The 25,235-nt window shown below is 38.4% G+C and overlaps 1 protein-coding gene across 1 annotated transcript; it reads right to left on the reverse strand.

Moving 5' to 3' along the window:
• Window positions 1-76: 76 nt before the first annotated feature.
• LOC121319628 (mitochondrial 10-formyltetrahydrofolate dehydrogenase) lies at window positions 77-24,681 on the reverse strand. The gene is made up of 23 exons (XM_041257239.1): window positions 24,230-24,681; window positions 22,138-22,282; window positions 19,374-19,608; window positions 17,929-18,094; window positions 17,523-17,624; window positions 16,259-16,348; window positions 12,250-12,384; window positions 11,363-11,488; window positions 11,038-11,129; window positions 10,436-10,583; window positions 10,007-10,126; window positions 9,220-9,347; window positions 8,798-8,948; window positions 7,978-8,048; window positions 7,524-7,629; window positions 7,251-7,338; window positions 7,035-7,128; window positions 6,786-6,885; window positions 6,215-6,313; window positions 5,665-5,830; window positions 4,748-4,853; window positions 4,305-4,504; window positions 77-1,624 (listed from the first exon to the last, which is right to left on the reverse strand). Exons 1-23 carry the CDS (start codon window positions 24,275-24,277, stop codon window positions 1,569-1,571), a joined length of 2,772 nt encoding a protein of 923 aa, XP_041113173.1. The 5' UTR covers window positions 24,278-24,681; the 3' UTR covers window positions 77-1,568.
• Between the last annotated feature and the right edge of the window lie 554 nt (window positions 24,682-25,235).

Raw genomic sequence — 25,235 nt, forward strand, 5'->3', positions numbered from 1 at the left:
AGAAGCAGTGCTGAGTTTTGTTTTTGTGAACAGAATCATTAAAACATTTGCCAAGAAAAGTCCAAATGGTCATACATACAAGAAAAAAAAGTTTATTTACTTGAAATATTTGTATAGGGTAGCCCTTTGTACAGGCAACAAGGGTCAGTAGCCCAGTTTATAAGGAGGTGCATACAGGTTTTAAAATGCAATGATGCTGGTCAATTTTAGTTCAGAATAAAAAAAGAAATGAAATCTTTGCTGTAACATCTTTCCATTACATGTTTATATTTATCCACATTTCTCAAAATGTCCACTTCATCTGAAAGTGGTACTGGTACATAAGCAGCTAAAGCATGTTGGATATATGGCCTATTAACCCTATACAATATGCTTATTCACTGCACACAGCAAGTTTTAGTAGCAAATTTTGGCATGATAGCTAAACACTGGTCATTTAAATTCAAGGGACATGGTTAAATGTATGGCAGGTCTAAAAGTATTATTTATTTATTATACTTTTGGCACAGTTTAGGTATACTGTAACTATTGAGCTAAACAATCAATGTATCCATTACAGGCTTATCACCATCTCACAGGGTTTTTAAAAGGTATGAAAAGAAACTAGGTTTAAGTCATGGAAAGAAAGAAGTTAAAGGATCTGAGGTTTCATGGGAAGGTATTGTGTGCCTTGTTTCCATCTGCAGCTGGGACTCTGCAGCCTGTTATTACACGCTTGCAGAAATTGGCCTGCTGTCTTAAGTTATGTAATGAGCACCACATTAGTTAAACCTGCACTGTAGAACAGAGGGCTCTCAGTTAGTTATACTGTTAGAGGTAGATTGAGAAGTTAATAAATATGAATTATACAAAAATATGTTTAATATGATTTTGTGTAATGTGTGGATACATGTTGGACTGTAGCAGCCATATTTTTATATTAGAACAATGTGGGAGTGGTTTCATTGTGCAGATGGAAACTGCATTATTAGTGGGGCTAGAAATAAAGTTGTCTAATATATTCTCCATGAGTTATAGTAATAGTCTAAAAGTTTTGGTTGATATAAAATGTAAAATAAAATACAATGAAATAAACAATCTTGTATTACATTAATACTGTTAATAGTTGAAGCATTTTTATAAATATAAAACATGCTCTTTGTCAAAAACATGCTGAATGCACACAGGCCACATTAACTGTCAGCCATCCAATTTCATCTCGGTGGTATGATGTCTTCAGATTTGGTAAATGATCTTGAGATTGCCCATTACCTGTGTTTCTGGACTCAACTTAAAGGAAGTGAAGGAAGGAAGGAAAATTGTGACAAAACCTGCATATGTCATGGGTGGAGAACAACTCGGTCTTTTTTCCCCAATATTTCATAATTAAAAAATCAGTAGGCACATGGATGTAGTGGTGAATGTAAGATGCATCAATTAATTAGATGTCCACTTATTTAGTTTTTTTTTTTTTTCTTGCTGTATGAATTAACGACTGAATCCTGTTAGAATAAGGTGCTTGAGAGAGAATGGAATCTTCAGTTAGGATGGGTGATTACTCTTTAGCAGCTTTTGAATGAACTCTTCACTCAGTATTCCACAGTCACCGCTTTAGTCCTGAGGTATTCATGGAGAGCTTCTTCTCCTGTGTGGGGGAAAAAGGAAATAAGAAAATAATGAAGTCTGCTTTTTAATTCGGTGGGGGGGGGGGGGGGGAGTACAATTAATGTAGTGCACTTGATGTGGAATCATAGTGAAGTCTGAAATAGTATACATAAAAGGCTGGTTTTCACAGGCCCTGTACATGGTCGACCTCACCTAGGGTAACATTAGGTAGTCCAGGATTAGTGCACATTGTGGTCTGGAAAACGAGCCAACAGTCTTGATGTTGTAAAGTTTGTCTATAGATTTACTTGTACGATTGCGGCAGACAAATTAAAGAAAAGTTTAATTAAATGGGCCTCTGACAAGAACACATCGTCTCACTCCCAACACCCATCTCCCTAGGTAACTAGCCTGCCATTGGGGCTATTAACCATTCCCTTTTCTAAAGTTGCATCAGCAACAGTCATATTATTACATGGTGTAACAGGAGTAGGTGCAGGGAGGAATGTGGTACTGATAGTAAGGGTGCAGAGCAAATTCAGATGTTATAAGTGGATAAATAAGGCTCACAGTAAGGTCACATATATGCAGCGTTTCATTTGCAGAAGTACAAGCTATAGTCTTATTATGCATATGCTAGCTTGCAAGAAAAAGACAATCATAACTGTTCAATAACATGCAGTCCACCACACTTCTTGGTGTTGCTTGGTGTTGGAAACTATTTGGGGATTTTGGAGCCGACTGCTCAGTTTGATCCATTTGTGACAGATCGTATGGCTAAATTCGGACATAAGAGTAAAGGTAATCCATCTTATCCGTAATCTGTTATCAAGACCTTGTGAAGAATTCATTGATTTGATGGGGCAGAAAATTAAAAACAATAGCAGCAGAACTGCAACAAGCCAAATATTTTTCAGTGATCGTGGATTCGACACCAGATTTATCACGTGTTGATCAGCTGACTTTTGTATTCAGATTTATCAATTCAGACGGGTAAATTGTTGAACGATTTATTGGATTTAAGCCAATAGAGAATCATACAGGTGCAAGCCTTGTTGATTGCGTACTTGCAATGGTGAACAACTTGGATTTGGACATCTCTAATTGCCATGGACAATCATAACAATGCCAGCAATATGCTGGGACGACACAACGGTCTGCAGGCAATAACTCAAGTTATTCACTACGTTCCTTGTGCTGCCAATTCTTTAAATTTAGTGGGAATTAATAGTATTAACAACTCTTGTTCAAATACTATTATTTCTATTTTTTCTATTTTATTACTATTTTTCTGGTTTCTACAGTCGCTATATGCTTTTTGCTCAGCATCCACATATCGTTGGAAACAGGTTTTCTGTAATGAGGGTAGCCAGTCATTCTTGACACTCAAAAGTCTGTCGGACACAATGGTGCAGTCGCACAGATTCCACAAAAGCTCTGTGTCAGAACTACAATACAATTCAGCAATCCCTAGAAGACCTGTGAAAAGATATGAACCAGTCATGACACCTGACTGGAAGCTGCTTCCCTTCAGAGCAAGATGAAGCAACTGGAAACTGCCTTTATAGCACAATTTTGGGACACCATTAATGGTTTAAAATGACCAGTTTGCAGTTACAGAAAAGCTACATTGTCCTGAATACAGCAGTTCAGTTACTGCAATCACTTGAATTATTTGTGGCTTCCCTGCGAGATCAATTCCATAATTTTGAAAATGGTGCTAAAAACACATGCAAGACTGTTTCACAAAATTATCAAAGTGATCTGACTCGAACTCGAAAAATGAAAGCAGTTTGCAGATGAATCAGGAGAACCTGAGACCTTACTTGAGGAAAGTCAAAAGTTTCGCATTGAGACTTTCTATGTTGTAACTGACCAGTTATTAGCTTGTCTTCACCACCGACCGGATGGTTATAGGATGCTGAATGATAGCTTTGGAGTGCTGTTTGAACACAATTTGTTTGACATAACTGACATTCGGAAGCGTGCCGCTGAACTTGCTGCAGTTTACCCCAATGACTTGGAAAAGAACTTTCCTGATGAACTCATACAACTCAAATTCTTTGTACAGGATAAGCCATACAAATCTCCTGCAAAATTTCTGCAAGTTTAATGCAAAGTGGCCTCCAGTCAACATTCCCTAACGTGTACATTGCTCTTAAACTTTTCCTGACCCTACTTGTTACAAACTGTGAAGGAGAACACACATTCTCGACGATAACAAGGACAAAAAATGAACTGAGATCAACAATGCATTAAAGGCGACTGAATGCCTTGTGTCTAATGGCAATTGAGTCAGAACTGGTGCGACAAATTGACTTTGATGACATTGTACCAAATTTTTCCTCTGTCAAAAGAAGAAACCCTTTAGAAACCTAAACATTTAATGGGTCTATTTATTGATGCATTTTGATACATTCATGTTTTAATAGGGTGGGGGCTTCCAATTTTCTTTGTGACCAGGGCCCCAATAAATCTTAATCCGCCGATGATCTCACAACACTTTTCTGTTTAAGAAATATCTGTCAGCAACTGAAACCAGATTTTGGGCTGATAGTAGAATTACTTTATATTGACACTGATATGTAAAGACACACTTGGTGTACCATTTTTTCTAAGATATATTTCAGTATCATCTTGCCAAGACCCAAACATTTTAAAAGATAAAATGTATGAATACAAGTATTTTACTAGAGTGGAGTTCAGAGTGTCTCTCTTACCAAGGTCCTTCCCAAAGCCGGACTGTTTGAAGCCCCCAAATGGTGAGGCCACGTCGGTCTTGTTGTAGGTGTTTATGAACACAGTCCCCGCCTCCAACCTCTCGCTCACATACATGGCTTTGTTGATGTCCCGGGTGAACACTCCTGATGCCAGACCAAACTCTGTGTCGTTCGCCCTCTGTAGAACTCCATCCACGTCCCTGTGGGGAGGCAGCACAATTTAGTGACATAGAAGAGAAATGATGTAGATGTCAACATCTTGTATCTTGTGTGGGGGCCCTGATTCTGAACAGACTTCGAAGGATGTCAAATTATTTAGATGTATCACACACTTTTCAAGAAAGCTTCCCTTTATTTGTTTGCTGCTTAGCCTGCAATCTCCTAGCAACTGGCACACAAACATATTTAACAGTATACATAAAGTATTATTCTGGAAAACTTACCCATCTTTAAACTTGGAGATGACCATGATGGGCCCGAATGACTCCTCTTTGGCAAGGTACATGTGATCCTCTACATCTGTAAACACGGTTGGTTCCATGAAATAGCCTAAAAAACAAGAGAAATGTCGTCAAATGTGGGAAAGGGAACCCACAACTACAAGTCTGAAATGCTAAAACAAACACCCACCAGTAACGGACCAACAACTGTAAATAGTCTGCAGGACAGAGCTACAATGACATATTGACAGATACACAGATAGGAATGTATACAGACAAAGGAATAGACACAATAAAGTGTGTGGACAAATAAGGGAAACAGATTTATCATTAGATAAGTAGACTTATAGTTAGAAAAAGTATGTAACTCTATAGACAGCAGGGGCTCCCGAGTGGCACATCCGGTAAAAGCACTCTGCATGGAGTGCACGATGCGACCTATAGCCTGGAGGTCGTCGGTTTGAGTCCAGGCTATTTCATGGGAGTTCCCAGGGGGCGCCGCCCTGGTGGGGAGGGCCTAGGTTGGCCAGGGGGTCTTCAGCTCACCGCGCACCACCGACCCCTGTAGACTGGCCAGGTGCCTGCAGGCCTGCCTGTAAGTTTCCCGAAGCTGCACAATCCTCCGATGCTGCAGCTCTAAGGTGGCTGAATGGGCCTGCAGAGTGAAATGAAGCGGACGACTGACGGCACATGTTTCAGATTACGTGTGTGTCCATCTTCATCTCTCCCGAGTCAGCACGGGGGTGGCAAAAGTGAGCCGAGTTGAAACAAAATAATTGGGCTTTCCAAATTGGGGAGAAAAATGAGAGAAAACAATTGGCAATTCCAAATTTAAAAAAATAAATAAATAAAATTATAGACAGCAGTCAGAAAAGGCCTATTTTGGCACTAAATCCCTAGGTTGGATTTGGTGGTTGTACCTGGCCTTTGAACCTGCTGGCCCCCATACACCAGTGTGGCTCCCTCCTTCTTCCCAATCTCGCAGTACTCCAGCAGCTTCTCCATATGTGCTCTGTGGTTCTGGGGTCCGTGGTCAGTGGAACGGTCAAGTGGGTCTCCGATCTTCATCTTCTTAACCTCCTCCAACTGAAAGAAAAAGCACACAAGGCGGTTTATGAGTTTTAGCTTTCAAATCCATGACACACAGCTTCTGCTGCACAGCAGATAAGCTCTGACAATATAAATAAACCAATTAAAACTTTGTGTGGTCAGACTGGGTCACTGAGTCCCTATATAACTGACCAACAGAACAGAGGAAAACAAAATAAAACTTAAAATGTGTTAAGTGGACTTAACATGATACACAAGCTAAGACACTATTTCCAATGGCTTTTGACTCTGCAGTCTTGGGACTCATCCCCTGTGTGGGTCTGTCTCAAGTTACTTAACGGCAGAGGATATTCAGGTCATGACTGAGTGCAAAGAAGCTCTCATGACAATTGCCACTAAAGCCTGCCTATGTGAACTCACCACTCTCCTCAGAAACTCGTCGTGTATAGACTCTTCCACAAACAGACGGCCAGCAGCAATACAGTTCTCTCCTTTATTGAAGAATACAGATCCCATACCCTGGGAAATAAAAATGTTGTTAGGGCTTGTGGAAGATCTCTCCCCCCCTTTATTAAAATGGGAGTTAATATTCAGTACCAGAACAGTTCATTCAGTGGGATTACATCCTTGCTATGCTAGCAGTCAGTACTAAGAAAACAATTGCAGCAACTATTCCATTGGATATCTGTGGAAATCAAGTACTGTAGTTCTCCTACTACTATACTGAGCCTAGCATAATAGTAGTCCAGATAATTTCTAATTGTTTTTCTGTTGTATTGATCTTCAAGTTTATCATCACAGGAATCATTTCCCCAAAGCACATGGACTTGCATAAGAGCGTGATCTTCCAGGTTTGGTTGCTATAACTTCTATTCAGAAATGCTGAACCTACTGCGGCCTGCTGTTCTATTTTTAAGACAAAATCTGCTTCAGCGATTGTATAAATAAATAGCTGTTTCTCCAGGAGTCAGCTGATGGTATCAGTTCTTACCATTCGCACAGCCTTGTCCAAGTCACAATCTTGAAAGATGATAAGTGGAGACTTGCCTCCCAGCTCCAGAGACACTTTCTTCAAGTTACTCAATGCACAGCTAAAGAGAAACAATTGTTAGCAGAGCTAATAATTGGTACATTGATTCATTCGACCACCATGTGTGAAAGGATCCTTGCAAAAAAATACACCTACCAAGAGTAATGTTTTCATTCACTTTGCTGGGATGGCCATCTTTCTACTTCCTACCTTTTCATGATGTGTTTCCCGATGGGGGTGGAGCCAGTGAAGCCCAGCTTGCGTATGTCGGGATGGTCAGACATGCGCTGCCCAACGAGACCCCCTGGAGCCAGGGAGAAGCACAGGAAACAGCATCAGGGGCTCTGGTTAGCCCTAATTACACAGAAAACTAACAAAGCAGTAAATGGAAGGCAGTTCTCAGACATCACCGATAAACCCACTCACCTGATCCAGGTACAATGTTTATAACACCCTTGGGGATGCCAGCCTTGACTGTAAGTTCAGCAAACTTCAGTGCCGTCAATGGGGTTACCTTATGAGCAAAGAGTACAAAGTATGTTATTTAAAATTGTTACTGCAACACCTCAAGCCCCACAAGGACAGAGACAGCAGGAACATACCATTTTTATGGCTTTAAAATCAGTGTTCTTTTTTTTGTTGTACCTCTCTTGCCAATGGTCTGATCTGATCTGGGAGGGGTTTGTTGTATCTTCTTACCTGGGCAGGTTTCAGGACGAGTGTATTGCCAGCAGCTAAGCAGGCTGCACTCTTCCAAGCCAGCATCATCAGTGGGTAATTCCAGGGAATGACAATGGCGCATACACTGTTACAAAAAAAAAAACAAGATCCATTGTGATTGGTATCCTTGGAAGCTTGCAACGTAACACTGCTACCTTAATATATACGTACTTGTTTACAGCTGTGGTTTAAATTGTATAGCCATTTCAATTTGCAGTTACAATGTCATAGAAATGTATATTCTGTAGTTCACCATAGCTGCTGAGAGGCACGTCCTTGTGTTAGTGTATGCAACAGGATTTGAACCTGCTGCATAGTTATAAAGCTGTCCCCAGCTCTTAACTGCACAGCTAACCATGCACACTCCTCAAGGTGCAGGCTGGTCTTCAGGTACTGAGTTACTGGCTCAGTTCACAAAAGCAGCAACACTTACCCCAGAGGCTCCTTTTTGGTGAAGGTCAGGTTGTGATTGGGGCGAGCCTGGTTGATGGGTATTGTTGTGCCCTATAGAAGAAAAGGAAGTCTTGTGTTGAACGATATGGGACACAAAGGCTGTCATGCTTTAAAGAATTTTTCAGAGAATCCCCAGAATGTTAGTAGAATATTTTCCAGCTGAAGGAAATGCATAATTTAGAGTATGAGAGGTTGACTTAACTAAAATAAAACTGGAACTTATATTCGAAACATAACTTGTGCTTCAGCCATACTTAATTAAAAGCGTGTTGGAACCCCATCGCTGTACAAAGCAAATTATTAACAGTAGCTGTAGCAAATGTGCTATAATAGAGTGCAGTGCCCGCACATGGTCATGTTTAAACAGCTGCTGTATAGCAGCAGTTGAAATAGAAAAAGATTTTAGTGGTGTTTTATATTAAAACAGAACGATACGTTTACCAATAATAATGTGTCATGAACAGATAAATACTGTGGCAGTAGCTATAAATCAAACCTCTAACCAAAAGCACTTGCCTTTAGTTATTCTTGATTCTTTCTAATTTGACTGGATTGTACCTAACCTCTCATTAGGATTTAAAATTCCTGATGAGAATTTGCAACTAACAAAAATATACGTGAAAAAAAAAGTTTTTAAAAAACATGATGTTTACGGAAATGAACTCCACTAACATGTGATTTCCTATACATAATCACTTATCTGTTTTTAATTAATGATGAACAGACACTCAAATTTTAAGAGCCATTTTCCTGTATCTGCAGTAGCAAAGAACGTATTAAGTTCTTACTTCACGTCATACCTGGATTTTGTCGCACCATCCAGCAAAGTAGCGGAAGGTCTGTATAGACATGCCCACATGAGTCTTCAGGGCCAGTGTGTAGACAGCGCCAGAGTCGATGGCTTCAATGGTAGCTAGCTCCTCCTGGTGTTCCTCCATCAGGTCTGCAAGCCTGCAAGACATGTCACAACAAATATGAGTAGATCCTGTATGAACGCGATCATTGGGAACTACAGGGCAACAACTGCTGTGAGGAAATGGAACTAGAGTGTAGCTGCACTACTTTATACTATTTAAACTATAATGTACATTTTTTAAGAGAAAAATGAAACTGTTACAAAACTAGTAACAAACACAGTAGGCACAACTTAAATAATAGTTAACTCTACAAAAAAAATGGGGTAAAATATATTGATACTATAAACCAGGCCCAAAGTGCTTACTTGTACAGCAGCCTGCCTCTGTCTCTTGCATTCATCTTGCCCCATGGCCCCGTCTCAAAGGCATCTTTGGCTGATGCTACTGCCCTGTCGACGTCACCCACTGATGCATAAGACACTTTGCAAATAACCTGGCAAAGTATTAGAATATCATGAAAGGAGCATTATATTTACTTGTTAACCTATTTACCTTGGGGGAGGGGGGGGGGTGGTGGAATCTTAGTATAACTTAATATAACTAAGTATAACTTATAGTATAACTTATAGGGAAGCCCATATATCATATTTGGGACACTGAAACTACAAAAGGCCTTTGTTTTTCATACATTTGTAAAAGAAAAATTGTAACTCAGCGCTAAGCCCTGTTCTTGTGTTGAGGTTGAAAACATTCAAGGATACTCTTTCTGCTAGTGTGGTTTTACAGTTTGTCACAGGCAATAATTCCCATTGAACATACAGTAAAACACCCATCACACACACACAACGCTGGTAGAACTGCATTACCCTGAAACTAACTGTCCATATCAAGGTGTCAGCAGAAGGAATCTTTCATGAATAGGTAATGTTTTTTTCTTTCATGTTCTAAACAGCCATGTAATGCAACTGAAAGTGTGGTTTGTGTTTATGTCTTATTAAAACCTCAGTTTTTGGGTTTCATAAAACATTTTCCATTTTCGTTTGGTTCAATTTGGATTACAAAAAAAGCAGTCTAAAATAAAGGTAATTGGTAATTTAGTTCTCAGTGCAGACAGATACTGGTAATCGCAGATCTTTCTGAATCTCTACTTACTGATCCATCAGTGGGGTTGACAGTGTCATAAGTTTTTCCATTCTCAGCATCCTCGAATCTCCCGTTTATAAAGCATTGATGAGGCATCTTCACGATCATGTTATTTATATTCTTTATTACCTGAAGTACAGAGTATTAACGAGTCAGATTCCAGCGTTTTATATCTTAAGCCCTGAAATCTACACTATTATTACATTTGGTATAAGGGCATCAATAAATCACCCCTGGGGGTTAATACCAGTGGGATTAATATAAACTAATGAGCATCTTCATTTCGATCCACCACTGTCTGAATCATGAAATGACCTCAGAACGACTTGACAAAGTACAAGCTTTCTGCTTCAAGAAACTCTCAAATGTAAATGATATACCAATCGGAAACAACCGGGTGTTAGTACCATCATCTCCTTGTGATTTATAAAGACCTACATGATCTACGATGAGTTCCTCCTCCTTGTCCTCCCCGCGCAGCTTCCTCACGATCATCTGAATGAAGTCCTCAAACTTGGTGGCCATGTAGACATCCTCATTCTGGAGCTGCAGCCCGTCACATTTCTGCTTGATCTCCTCCACTAACCTGTGGGGCGAAATCCAATGCAGGAGACATCACTTCATGTGTTTGCTTTACGTGTGTTATATAGAAGAGATGAACATGCTTTCCCCCACTGTGGCGCCTCAGCCCCAAGCCTTTGACACAAGTGTGGGATTTCACAACTACTAAGGATTTCAGTCCTGTAATAGCAGAGCTGGCTGAAAAGAAAATTAGTCAGAGAAGCTGTCAAGAGTTGGTTTTACATTTCAAATAATTTAGAATTTTAGGAACTGAAGCACAATCACAAAGTTTTATAAAAGACCATTGAAGAACTGTGAAAAATCTAAAATTTGAATCTGTCAGTAAGAGGTTGCCAAACCTTTAGAATCCAGCAAGGTACTACTAAGGTACTAAAAATAACCCTTCATTAAGACAAAGATGGTTGTTACTTATTAATATCCATTCAAAAGATTATCCAAACCAATTAAATGAAACTCACCTGACAACATCCATTGAAGCAGCTCCTGATTTGAAGAAATCAGTGGACTCCTCTACTTTTGGAACGTTGCTTAAAATCCCTTTCCATATAGCCTGTGACAAGAGAGAACCAGAATGAGAAATGCTTAGGCGTGATCAACAATGCACCTACTTGCAAAAACGTTCATTCTGTTAACAAATAACAGTGCAGTCTCAAAATAAATAGATTTACATCATTCCAAGTCAAAGGGACTACCCTGTATTCCATAATAGCATGAGATAATGCCTATCATCAAACTAGCAAGCAAGCTGAAAGTTCAAACTCAATAGGTAAGTGAAAAGTGTACCCGGATTTGCTGAGCAATCTTCTTCTCCTCCTCTGTGAGCTCCACACTCACACTCTCCCCGGCTGAGAAGTACTTGGCTGCTGGGATCATTCTGCCATCTTCAAACTGAAGGTTTCTCACCACAAGCTACAGTGGACAGAAAGAGACATACATTCAGCCAATGCTGTAAGGAATGTCAGTGGGAACAGCTTTTCATGCCCCCACAACTCAGTGAAAAAATCATTTCATCATCATATGCTTTAAAGGGCTCCAACTGATGGCCATCCCAGCAAAGGGAATGTAAACATTATACTTGGTAGGTGGATTTTAAATCAATGTACTTATTTTTATAAATTTCAAAGCTGTAAATCAGATTTGCTTTTGCATTTCAACTCAACAATGTTTTATTTTGCTTAGGAAAGTTGTGTTGTCTACAGAAATATGAAAAACATGATGTTACAAAAGCTTTGGTGTGATGAATTAAAAGAAATACAATTTTCCTTCAGCTGAACCAACATATTCACTTTCCTGCATGATATAATAAAATACAACTTTTGTGGTACAATCAGCTGGTGGTAACACCATCTCAACCACAAACAAAAAATATGTATTTGGAGATAAAAATGAATAAGTAATAAAGGCTTTCCTCAACATATTCTGAAATAAATTTAGTCATTTTTCCATGACGCATGAACACTTCCCACATTGCTTAGCACATGCCATTGACAGTGTGTGAACTATCCAGGTTATCTGGACAGGTTTCCAATAATAAACCTGGCATAGCATTTAACAGCTACAATACTCCAACCAGGAAAGTTGGCATTACAATGCTCCCAGAATTATCAAGGTTTTCATTCTTTGCAGGTTTATCCCATGGATCTGTGAGATAAAAATAAATTTGTACTTACTGCTTTTGCATCAGTGCCGAAGAGGACCAGGCCATTGCTGGTGATGAGGCCAGGTTTGGACGCTCCCTCAATATCCAGGAGCTGCCCTGTGGGCACTGAGCCACTAAGAAGGGATGAGCCATACAGGGTAACCACCTAAACCACACAAACATGCCATCTTTACTAGTGATAAACATTCTATTCCTCTAGATACAATTATAACATTGCAAATCATAAGACCAGTAACTCAAAAGACCAAATACACATTTACTAGAGATCTCACACTTTTGTCTTGGGCATGAATCCTTTACTTCAGAATTTACTTCCTAATTTTTGATTATTTAAAGATATGAATACAGTAATATACATTACAGCTAAAAATGGTTTGTCAGACTCCTCTTTAAACTAAATGTAATGTTTAAGTCATTATGTACATTTGCCCAAAGTTGGTTCTCTTGCACAACCCAAGGTACAGGGGCAACTGCATATACAGTATACATAAATTTGCTTCACTTACACCGGGAACTGTTTTTGCAGGCATCTAACCAACCATATACAACAGTTGGGTACTAATGCTCAACCTACCCCTATAGACATGTAGTAACACTTCAACTAGAAGTATTATTCAATGTCTTTCAACAGAATGGCACTAACTTAAATCACGCAAAACAGACTACAATTGAAATGGTGTCCATGAACAAAAGGCAATGAAAAAGACCACACAGATATGACAAGAATGGCAACAATTCTAACACACAAAAGAAAAACAATGACTTATACAGATTTTAAGGAATCACCCAGTACCAGAAAATGCAAGAGACAGCAGGAAACAAACAGCATCACCCTACCACAGACTACACTGCAATATTATACACAGCTATCAACCACCAACTGTGTTTACATTATTTTTTACTAAAAATGTACAGCTCAGTATATTGGTGAAACTAAGAGATCAATAGCCGTGAGATTTGCATAACATAAATATGATTACGACCACTGGCAGTCTCGACCTACTCCAGTCTCATTGCATTTCAATCAACACGATCATGATTTCAAACTAGGGTTATCAATTAATCGCAGTTAACTTCTGCAATTAATGCATACATTTTTTGGGAGATTCATTTTTTTAACGCATGTCAATCGCACTCCTGTCTTGTCCCGCTTATCATACCATAATTAATTTCCTGCAGTACCATTTTAGTGCAAGCCAGGATTGAGTGACTGTAGTCATAGTTTGAATGTAAAATTAGTTAAGGAACCGCATTATGTAGCAAAGCACTCAAACTGAAGGACATGTGAACGGGTTGTTTATTTTTTTAAACTGTAAGTTTATTGGATAGAAAGAGGGTTACTTGTATCTAGTAGTTCCAGTATCAGAGAAGTGCATCTAGTCTGCCATACCTCCTGCACCCTAAACATGCTTTCATTATCTGAAAAGATACTGGTCCAAGTGCCAAAAAATGACTTCACGCGATGAATTTGGAAAAGTGCTTATAGTGGAGTTTCATATAACTAAAACACTAGTCTTGGCAAGTAAACAAATAATCACGATTACAAAATCCATTTTTTTGAAGTGGGCTAGTTCTAATGTATAGTTTTTTTTTTAAATAGTATATGTGTTTTTAGACATCTTCATCTTCTTCCTCGTCGGTCGGGAGTCCAGCATCTCAGACGAGCTTTAAGGAGGAGTATATAAAGGCCTATGCGTATGCTTTTTTTAAAAAATTAAAGCTATACCACTAAACACGTGTTTCCTTTTTGCTTTCATGGATACAAAATGTAAATAAATATGTAAATAGGATATTACATATGATCATTTAAAAGCTGAATCCACCTCCGCAGTAAGATCACAATCATCCTGGTATTTTGGATCAAAGTATTTGTGCTCTCCTCTTTAAATTTTGAAAAACCCAATTGCAACATTTAATCATGATTAAAAGTGTGATCAGATTACCAAAACGAAATCTGGATCACAGTAATCCCAATCTCATTTTTATGTTTTGAAAAACCCAACTGCACCATATAATCCAGATCAAACGCAGAAATCCGATTACCAAAGTTTTGAAAAACCAGCCCCTGATGTATTAAATGAAGGGGAAATCCTATATAAGCCCAGAGCAAGACCCCATACGCAGAATTCACTCATTTCCTCACTGACTACTCCACACAGCTCCTAGTTCAGGTCCTGCTACTGTCCCATCTTGACTACTGCAACTCCCTCCTGGCCGTCCTCCCTGCCTCTGCCATCCGTCAGCTCCTGTCTTTTCCCTTCCTCATTGCTCCCACACTATACCACTGCTCTGCTCTCTGCACTGGCTCCTTATCGCTGCTTGCACACAATTAAAAACGTTTGTACTCGCCTATCGCTGTCTTGACCTTTCTGCTCCCTCCTATCTCTAGACTATCATTTCCCACTATCCTCCCTTGCCCCTCAGTAGTGAAACAAATTACCCAGGACTATATCAGGACTGCTCAGTCCCTGGCCACCTTCCAGCGCCTGACCCACAAGACACATCTGTTCAGACAGCATCTGTAAACCTCACAACTCTCAACTATATGGCACCCAGTTGTACCAGTACTTGCATCAGCTTGTACTTGCACTGAACTGCTCCATACTTTGTCGCATTCAACTACTGCTCTTATTTATAACTACTTCCTGTATCTTGTATTTGATTTTACTCTTATAGGTGTCCGTATTCATGTTTTTTGTAATTTTGCTCTTACTTGAAATCATTCTCATCCATTCATTGTACTTACTATGTACTCATACTGGACTTTACTCGTACAAGCAAACAGTTTTAATATAAGTTAACTGCTCTTAGTCAAACCCGCTCTTACATGTAATTATAACTGTATTCTCTATTTTTTTATTTTATCTGTCATGTGATATTATGTAATGTTATACTTTGTACTGTGATATTTTGTAACAGTTGTAAGTCGCCCTGGATAAGGGTGTCTGCTAATTAATAAATAAATACATAAATACATATAATAAATAAATAAAAATAAATAAATAAAAATAAAAATAAAAATAAAAAAATAAAAATAAAAATAATAAAAGTATGATACTACGACTATAACCAGTGCTGCTGGATAGCTACCGACTGCAGACCTGTTAACACTGTACATTTGTTTTATTTCAATAACCACATTTATTTTTAAATAACTTATGGGATATAACAGTTACTCAGTGAATGTTTTGCTTTATTTAGGCAATTTCAAGTTATTAATCACAATTATAATAATTTTAAATTATTATTATTACCAGTATTATTATGTAAACGGAAATGAAAAACATCAGATTTAGCAGTTGGTTCAAACAATTTAACAACAATGCAATGCTGGAATGTAATATAAAACTATAACTATAATCTAGAATTAGGAAAACAGGGTTTTTATTTTTATGCTGGGTTGTTTTAATAATAATAATAATAATAATAATAATAATAATAATAATAATAATAATAATAATAATAGCATCATACATAAAACAAGTTTAAATGAGATGGATGCAGTAATTGTATCAATTAAATATGAGATTAAAACCAAGATTAACTGAGATTTTTGTTTTTAATCTCAAGATTAATCGTGATTGACTTTTTTAATCACTTGACAGCCCTATTTCAAACTACACACGTATATCAGTTTTATATGCAACCAAAATGCTACTGAAAGAACAGAGAGCAAGAAGCCATGGCTCTACTAACTACAGCTGTCCCATGTTATACCGCCCTCCTTTACAACGGCACCCTTGCATACTGCCAGCTACTCTCTCTGAACAAATGTATAAAAAGAGGGCTGACTATTACCGCATTCGGAATTAACAAAATAACACCACTGTACCAGAAAAAAATATTTCCCACTTAAGACCATTTGTCATTGAATATTAGTTTATTTCAGTATTTCTCAGCACTATTGAGTGGTGTACTTTTCCAACCTTATCACCTGAACCATGATTTCACTGTTTTCACTGTGCTTTACCACTACTGCTACTTTACTACTGTGCAGTAAAGTAAAGAAGATTTCCTACCTGACCATCGATGACAGTCCATGCACCTGGAACTTTATCATGGCCTCGAATCCAGTTGTGAATGGCCTCTGCTGGTTGGTTGAAGGAGACCTAGTCAAAACAATAAGACATCAGCACACTCTACACCAAATGGCTTCCCAAGGTTAAAGGGAGTCCAAATCTGCAGATAGCGGAATTCCTCAGAAATCATGGAATTCGCAGGCTCCCGTGGACTTCTCAGTCTTCCACTGATTCGCCATATTCTGTGGCTACATCGTCATCATAATTATCATAAACCGACGGCTAAAGTGACCTGAAATATAGAACTTAGTTGTTCAGTTCTAGTTTTTGTTAACTGACAGATGCTTTGGTAAATAAGAAGTCTCATGTGATGTGATGTTTTTGTTTGACAGTTTCTAAAGATTTTACTGACAAAAATGATTGATATATTAAATTTGAAGTACTAAACCCATAAATGGTTTGATATGATTATGTTTACTTGATTTACCTTTTTATAAGCCATTATTAATGCAAATACTGAAAACATAAGGTGCTCCACAGATATCAACTTAAAATGTTATATTTCCCCACAGATTTGGACTGCCTCTAGTCATGGCTACTACTGCAGTCACCAAGTTGCACAACCTTCTAGGAACACACTGAAGACAAACTGTCCTCTGGCAGCTGCTACAGCGTATACATTCCTGCCTTAGCCTAAAAATAGATTTTCTCGTTAGGAATCTGGGCAATGCATTACACCATTATAAACACCCCCCCCCCCCCCCCCCCCCCCCCTCCCAACTCCTTGGAACTGGAGGCTGGGATACAGTTTATTAACAGACATTACGATATCAACACAAGGCAGTCTTTGACCATGTGGCATTGTTGAGCTCAATGTACCTGTGGTACATTCACACAAATCAAAGCGCTCCTGGAACAATACTGTTTTCTGTTTGTACTTTTTAGGTATACTTGTAGAGTTCAATTTTTTTTACTCTGTTTTTTCTACCCAATTAGATATGCCAAATTTGAATATCACCTCATCACTGCAGCCCTCACTGCTTTTTCCAATGTCAAGCTAATCGACTCTTACCAGTCGAGCCTACGAAACACATATTACAAAGCGACTCAATTCTGAAGGCAAGGGACCAGGACTGGACTCCTCGGCTGCCTAAAAAGATTCTCCAGCAGAAAGAGGCGCACTAACACCAGATGACTTTCCTCCCTAATCCTGCTACAATGCTGAGGCCAGTACAACACTCTCTGTAGGGTTTCAGCCACTTACTTTGCAATTATCCTTCTTCTGAATACCTTCATAACTGGCTCCTTCTTCAGACTGTGGAACACGGGGCGCTTTTCCATCTGCGATAAGATTAACTGCTTCCACCTGAAGTGGGAAATGAAATGAAGTATGTGTGTAAGCATGTTCCCAACATTCAATGGATTTGTACATATGCAGTACAATGAAAATGGTGTATTCTTCAGTAGTGTGGTAGTGTCATGGGAGCTTTAAAAACATATTTTAGAAGAGACAGATTAACATAGGACAGCAACTGAAACAGCATTGCTCAGCTAATAAAATACTAGAGCATTACCTTGTGTTAGAAAAAAAAAAAAACTTAAACACTCTGCACTGGAGCAAAATTTACAGGAATAAAACGTATTGAGATGAAGCCTCCTGCTAGTCTTACCATGCCTTTGATTCCCTCTGGGAACAGGAAACGGTTGTACAGTGTGTCCACTGTGTCATTGGGCTCAACAGGACACTCCCGCTGCAGCAGGATAGGTCCTGTGTCCAATCCATCATCTGCCCAAAATATTGAAAATCCAGCCTTCTTATCCCCATGAATCAGAGTCCTGTCAATAGAGGAGAGTAGTATAACCATCTCTAGCTACAGGATTCATCTATCTATTGATATCATATATCTCTCTATTGATAATCTGTTAATCAGTCTGTATTCATACCTCCCGCTAGTGTTGAGAAGGTGAACATCACCGGCAACATATTCTCCTCTTTCGGGGACCAAATGCATTGTTCAAGATTGTAAGTAAGTAAGTTTATTTATTTATATAGTGCCTTTCCTACAACATTATCTCAAAGAGCTTTACAAGTCAATAAAACCAAAAAATGACAAAATGAATTAAAACAATAAGAAGCATTAACATGATTTTAAATTATAGTAAAACAAATCAACACCCAAAAAAATCAATATTAGAAGTGAAATAAAAAGAGAAGACCACTTTTGACATTTTGTATAAAATGCTAGTCTACAAAAGTGAGTTTTTAATCTTGACTTAAAAATATTAAGTGACTGCATCTCTAATGGCAGATGGTAGATTATCCCATAATCTGGGAGCATTGTAACTAAAAGCTATGTCTCATTTCCTTTTTGTCTTAATCTTTGGGAGGGACAGACAACCAGAATCAGCCAACCTTAAAGCATGTCTAGGTACATATAGGGCCAAAAGCTATTTTAGATCATTAGGTGCCAGTGTTTTGTAAGTCAAAAGTAGGATCTTATAATCAATTCTATATCTTACTGGAAGCCAGTGTAGAGAAGCCAGTTTGGGAGTTACATGGTCACTTTTCTTTTTTTCAATTTTATTAAGAACCTGCACCGCTGCATTTTGAACAAGCTGTAACCATGAAAAGGCATAGTCTGGTAACCCAGCAAAAAGAGCATGGCAGTAATCGAGTCTAGATGAGACAAAACCATGAATTAGCTTCTCAGAATCCGACAATGAAAGACAAGACCTAATCTTAGCAATATTTCGAAGATGGTAAAAAGACACTTTGTTGAAATTATGGCTATGAGCCTGAAAACATAAATCAAAATCAAATATGAATCCCAAATTTCTGGTCTCTGATTTTGGGTTTGAATTTAAATTACTCAACTCTGTTTTTAGAGAACTGGCAAATTGGACTTCACTGCAGTTGCACTTGTTTATAGCTTCAGGACCTTAGGTGAGGTTTTTCTTAAACTGATTCACTTGTACTGTAATTTGCTTTGATTTGATTGTAATCTTGTGCCTTGTGAAAGCGACATACCTCTGGGTGAACTTGGGTGCATTACCAGTAAGCATGCTGCCCTCTATAGAGACTGACAGATTTCAACTATGCAGAGATATCACTCACCAGTTGATAGCAGAAGCCCCTCTGTGTGCAGGCAGTATGGAGGGATGGTAGATGATGGAGCCGTGTTTGGGGTGATCGATCACATTCATGGGGATAAACTGGCTGCAGAATGGGAGGACATTGAGCTCAGCTCCTACAGACTTGTAGGCATCGACCACGTCTGGGATCGGCTTCCCTTTCACTCTCCACCGGGGGAACTTGAACACAGGTGTGCCATCTTTCTCTGCTGCCACGGCTGGAAGAGAATAGCATAGAATGTGTGAGATCAGAATACTTCCTGTTTCTCAGAAAATCAAATGAGATGTTGACCCTACGAATACCATCCAGGCGCTGCACCAGGTGACATGGGGACAGTAGTTTATTAAAGGGACAGCACGTGGTATCGTAGCAAGGAAAATTCACTTGAAGGACATTCCTGAGATGTTGTTTTTATTGAAGAAGCAGACAAGGCTTTTTTTTCTGAAGAGTTAATGAATTTTATTAAAGTGCTGTATGTACATACTGCTGAGAATTAAAACCATTACAATTCAGTTGAACCTACAGTGACTGAATAACTAACTGTCTGCTTCCCTTTACCAGTTAATCTATAGATTTACTGATTTTAAACATGAACCTTAACATATATAAGCGGTAGCTGAACAGCATTAGGACCCTGGAGAAGGCAGTACAACTGTCAGCCATTTTTTGTAGTTTATTTTATCAGGAAATCATACTACATGTAGGATGATTGAAATTCAAATAGGTTAAGTGTACACAGCACTCTGTAATTATATGTGATTGACTAAACAGGGCTCACTATAAAAGAGACTAGGTTCATTAGAAGCGGGAGAGACCAGGAGGAAGCTTTGCTGTATGCAGCGCTCGAAGAAGAAGAAGAAGAAGAAGAAGAAGAAGAAGAAGAAGAAGAAGAAGAAGAAGAAGAACAACAACAACAACAACAACAGACACCAAATATGCCTTGGATAAAGGCGTCTGCTAAATAAACACATAATAGCTGCCATTAATCAGCATATTTTTCACTAGGAGTACTTAAAATATATATTTCTCTTCCTTTTTTGTCATCTGGAACAGATGGTTAAAAGAAAAATGGCTGAGCACAGGAGCTGTTGTAAATGTGTTGACATTCAGACAGAAGCAATGAAGCAGAAAATTCATTTTCAAAGAAGAGGCAATAACAAACTCATTACAGCTTTTAACGATAGCCAAGACCATCAGGGAAATAATTTAAATATCTGTTCTTCACAGAGAACAGCAGAACAGATGATTCATCACTTCTGTTGCTGTGGAAGGGACATGTAATTAGAAAGTACGAGAGATAAAATAATGGACTGTCACAGCTCTACACCCATCTAAGGTTGGGACGTTACTGACTGGTTCAATGTGACCTTCACATTATCTACTCCTGGTTGTACAGCTTTTTTTCTGTTTTTGAGTTTCATTTTTGGGTCCTTCCACAGAATTTGTCTGTCAATGGCTGTGTAAAATTGGAACATTTAATATAGGTTTACTAAACGCCGATACTAAGACTCCGATAAAACTGGATAGCCACATTCTGCACAATGGATGACCTTTTTAGCCTGATAAATCAACCGAGAATCTGCATCTTTGTTTCTGAACTGCTTTCAATCTAGTTAACTGCTATTAGGTCTATCAAAATGTGACAATACAAGATACTGTTTTACTCTAAAAATGACATTATTTAATTTGTCCTATTTTGCAGTTAAAAATGAATCAGCTGTAAAGGAAACAGATGTCTGCAGTAAAGACCAGATGGTCTTGTGACAGGGCTAAGGAAAAGCCCTGCACATAACTTAGAGGGGGCAAGGCAAAGCCCTGTATATAAATAAAATGTATTGTTTGGTTTTTATTGGTGACGGGAGAATGTATTGTGATTTAAAATGTATTGTTTTATGTTTAAAATGGGTGAACATGTGTGTGTTGCTTTGCTTTTGTTTATTTAAAAAAAAAGCAGTGATTCTTTGTTATTGTTTGGCAGCCCCATCCCTGTAAAACCCTGTGCATAATGTGACAATCTCCGAATTAATTAATTGGTTAATTAAAAAAGCTTGGAGATGGCCACCTGTATATAAGCTTGTTTTTTTGTTTTTGTATGGGTGTTCGAGAGGAGGAATGTGTGTGTGTGTAGAGAGAGAGAGAGAGCGAGAGAGAGAGAGAGAGAGAGAGAGAGAGAGAGAGAGAGAGAGAGAGAAACATTACAGAAAAGAAACCAAAAGTAACAATTGTTACACATGCTGGAAGCACCAGCACGGTATTTGTTTGGCTTTTATGCTCATGATTTGTCTTACTTTGAACTTTTATTTTGCTCTGTGAGCAGTGTTTTTTTGTTTAAATATTTAATTTATTTTTGCTTAATAAAAATGGCGCTGCAGCACGCTTTCACCTGCAGGTACCTGTGTTGTGGATCTGTCAGCTGTCTGGTCTGGGAACGTCACCCTTGGCTACCCTGTCACAGTCTACTGTTTAATGTATTTAGAATATTACTTTTTTTTGCATATTTACTTGCTTCCATAAAATACTATTCCTTGACACAAGTCATGTTGGCAATGTGAACCTCTTGCATCTTTGTAAGACTTTTCAAATGGTGTGATATTTATGGGTGAGATAACAGTATCCAGCTGATGTTTTAAAGATGTATCAGCTGCCCAGCCTTGGGTGTGCCCTCTGTGCTGGGTGTGCTGCTAGATAAAGCTGCACTGCTGAGGACGGTTTGCATTGCTGAGACACCACTCAGTCCCTCACTCACCCAGAGGATCTGCCTTCCCATCCTTGTCAGGTACTGTGAACACTCCCACCACTTTGTGGCCTTCCTTCCGCAACTGGCTGTACACCTCTTGTCCAAATAGACTCTGGCCAATCAGAGCAAGTTTTAGCTTATTTTGGTAATATACCTGTGCCAGAGAAAAAAGAAAACAGAATTCTCAGGAGTTACTCCATTGCTTCTTCTTGATCAAGGCGAGTGATCACTTTTGAAACTTCAGTTCTTTGGAGTCTGTGTCTACACACAAAAACATGAAAACCAAACTATGTGTACAAACAGTATGTGTCTAATATGAAAATGTTCTTAGCAGTCTATTTGCATTATTCAGTAGGTAAATACAATATATACTAAATCATTGCCTCTACCGAGACAGACTGAATGGAATGTGCCAAAGGCATTCAGAAATTCCAGAAATGCAATGGCTGTGTAAGATGTCAGCTGATACATGCTGGCAACTAGTGCAGGGTGACATCTGAGGTCAGTTGAATTTTCAGAAAGATCTGCACTTACATTTTAATAGGTGTGTCACTGGAGTTCAGCTCACAGAATGTTAAATATCCTGCTCTGTTCTTTAAACTACGGGGCTTATTGTTGATCATACATGCATGCCAAAAGTTGTGAACTGTTTTTAACCGTGAATTATTTTTGTCAAGCTGAAGAATATGAAGTTAAGTTATATAATTCAAAAAGGAACTCCTTTATTGAGTATACATGAGAAATGTGACATATATATATATATATATATATATATATATATATATATATATATATATATATATATATACATATATATATACACACACACACACACACACACACACACACACACACACACACACATTTTTATTGACAGTATAAACAAACAAACAAACAAACAAAAAACTCCTGCATAACTCCAGGATCTGTGTTAAAATAACTCTGTATCTGTTTCTACTGTCATAATAACCTTTTTACTAGTAGCTGATATCCAACAGTGGCAGCAACCTACATACAGTAAAGAGATGTAGAAGAATTGTACAGCGCTACAGTGTTTCTCAACTCTTCATATTATAAAATAATCAACCGTCAAAAGAATCAATGACAAAGACAATGCACCAGACATTGAAAAACTCAATCATCGTCGGCTAAAACCGGATACATACAATCATGTTTATTGCAACACAAAATACTTCAAGCAGCTACAACAAAGCGATAACCTTGTTACATTGCAGCGACAAAGAATCCACTGTCACCACAAGCAACCAAAACCAGTTCAAACTAACACCCACGCTTTCTGCATAATAACTACACATTAGACAGTCGTACCGCCCAGTAATATGATATATGCTACGTATTGGCAGATTTTTTTTTTTAATCACTGCTGATGCAATTCATTGGCGAATGGATGACTCCATATAGGGAGCCACTGGTTAACAACGTGGCTGAAACAAGACCCGCAGAAGTTGGTAGGCATTCTAAATAAATGGGCTATATACGAGTGTCATTAAATGTAATGCAGAAATCGTAGGTCGATGTTGCTGTTCTATATATGTGATCATGGAAAACACAAATTTATACAAGTCAGCAAGTCTTTTCTAAGCCTATTGACTTAAAAAAAACAAAAACAAAAAAAAAACAAAACAAAAAACATTTTACATTATTTAGTATACGCTTCATCAGGGCTATATATATATATATATATATATATATATATATATATATATATATATATATATATATATATATTATTAGGTGTTGTGTCTTGTCTTGTTATAATAATAATAATAATAATAATAATAATAATAATAATAATAATAATAATAATAATAATAATGACATCGCATAACAGACCGATCTGACGGTGAATGCATGGCAAAAATTACTTTGGTAAAGCTGAAACATGTCCTATTAAATTGCAAATAAACCTTGCAGCACGTTCCACTTACATTTAGGGGCCTGCATACTTACTTGGTTTTTATGTCAAAGCGGAACAACAGGCAATCCTTATTACAGTTGTCGGCACTGTGAATGGTGACAGTAATACCAATAATATTCAACAACAGATTAAAAATAAATGAAAAGGCATCGGCTTACTCACAGTAGCGGTCGAGAACTTCCTAATGAACTGGTTGGCTGTCCACAACATGATGACAGTTTTGAGATTCTACTTGATGTTTTGCTGTTTTTTTGTTGTTTCTTCTCCTGCAGAATACAACAGAGCAAGCAGCTTGAGGTGTCAGACCGCGTTCACCGTGCCTCAACGTATCTGTGTGCGGGGCTGAGCTTGGGGGCTCGTGTCACAAGTTGTGAGCGCGCTTGAGTGTACGTGCGCGCTGTTATCTTCACTCTGTGTTTTCGCAGTAACGCTGTTACTTTCTCTCGATCGTTTTCCTGTGATTTTTTTCTTTTTATCTTATATGTGTCAACTCAGTTAATGATATCACACCACCATGGCACCATGTGCCCAGCTGAGGTATTCATTTTCTATATATACGTGTCCCATATGTCCGTGCTCGAGCCCGAGTACGCATCTCCGCCCCACAAGAGCATACAAGCGCTGGGCCTGGCTCTCGATTTGATTAAAACGTGGGAATGGCAAAGGCTCGACCGGGCTTTTGGAAAAAGTGATTGGCAGTGGTAGATAAATGCGCGCTACACGGTTTCTGTGAAATGAAAGCAGTTGCGTGCATGCTGATTAGATAAACAGCACTTTCACTGAGCTGCTGACGCCTGGAAAATAACTAGCCCTTGTGCTTAATATTGTATTTCATTATTAGGCGACAGTATGTTCATATTTAGGGATACTAAATCAAACGGAAAAACGGGTGTGTTCATACCAGTGAGACCCCTGCTGAAAAACCTTGGGATTGATTAAAAAAAAAAAACTAGACCACTAGGTTTTGTTCTTTCTTAAAAAAAAAAAAAATATATACATTTTACCTTATCTAACCAGTGCAAGGTTCCTGTGAAAACTGGAATGACAGGAATGACATTTTCCATTAAACAACATGAAGTCTATGGTGGGGTTTCCCAGCTTCCCTGAGCATGCAGTCTTACTGGAGTATTTTGTGTACACAACAGATCTAGAAAGTTGCAAACTTGTG

Source organism: Polyodon spathula, chromosome 8, assembly GCF_017654505.1.
Source record: "Polyodon spathula isolate WHYD16114869_AA chromosome 8, ASM1765450v1, whole genome shotgun sequence".
Classification (NCBI taxonomy): domain Eukaryota; kingdom Metazoa; phylum Chordata; class Actinopteri; order Acipenseriformes; family Polyodontidae; genus Polyodon; species Polyodon spathula.

Coding starts and splice junctions, on each gene's coding strand:
- LOC121319628 (XM_041257239.1), bottom strand. CDS start 24,277: ATGTTGTGGACAGCCAACCAGTTCATTAGGAAGTTCTCGACCGCTACT. Junction 17,625..17,928: donor CAGAGGGAATCAAAGGCATG/GTAAGACTAGCA, acceptor TTCCCACTTCAG/GTGGAAGCAGTTAATCTTAT. Junction 16,349..17,522: donor AGAAGAAGGATAATTGCAAA/GTAAGTGGCTGA, acceptor TGTTTTGACTAG/GTCTCCTTCAACCAACCAGC.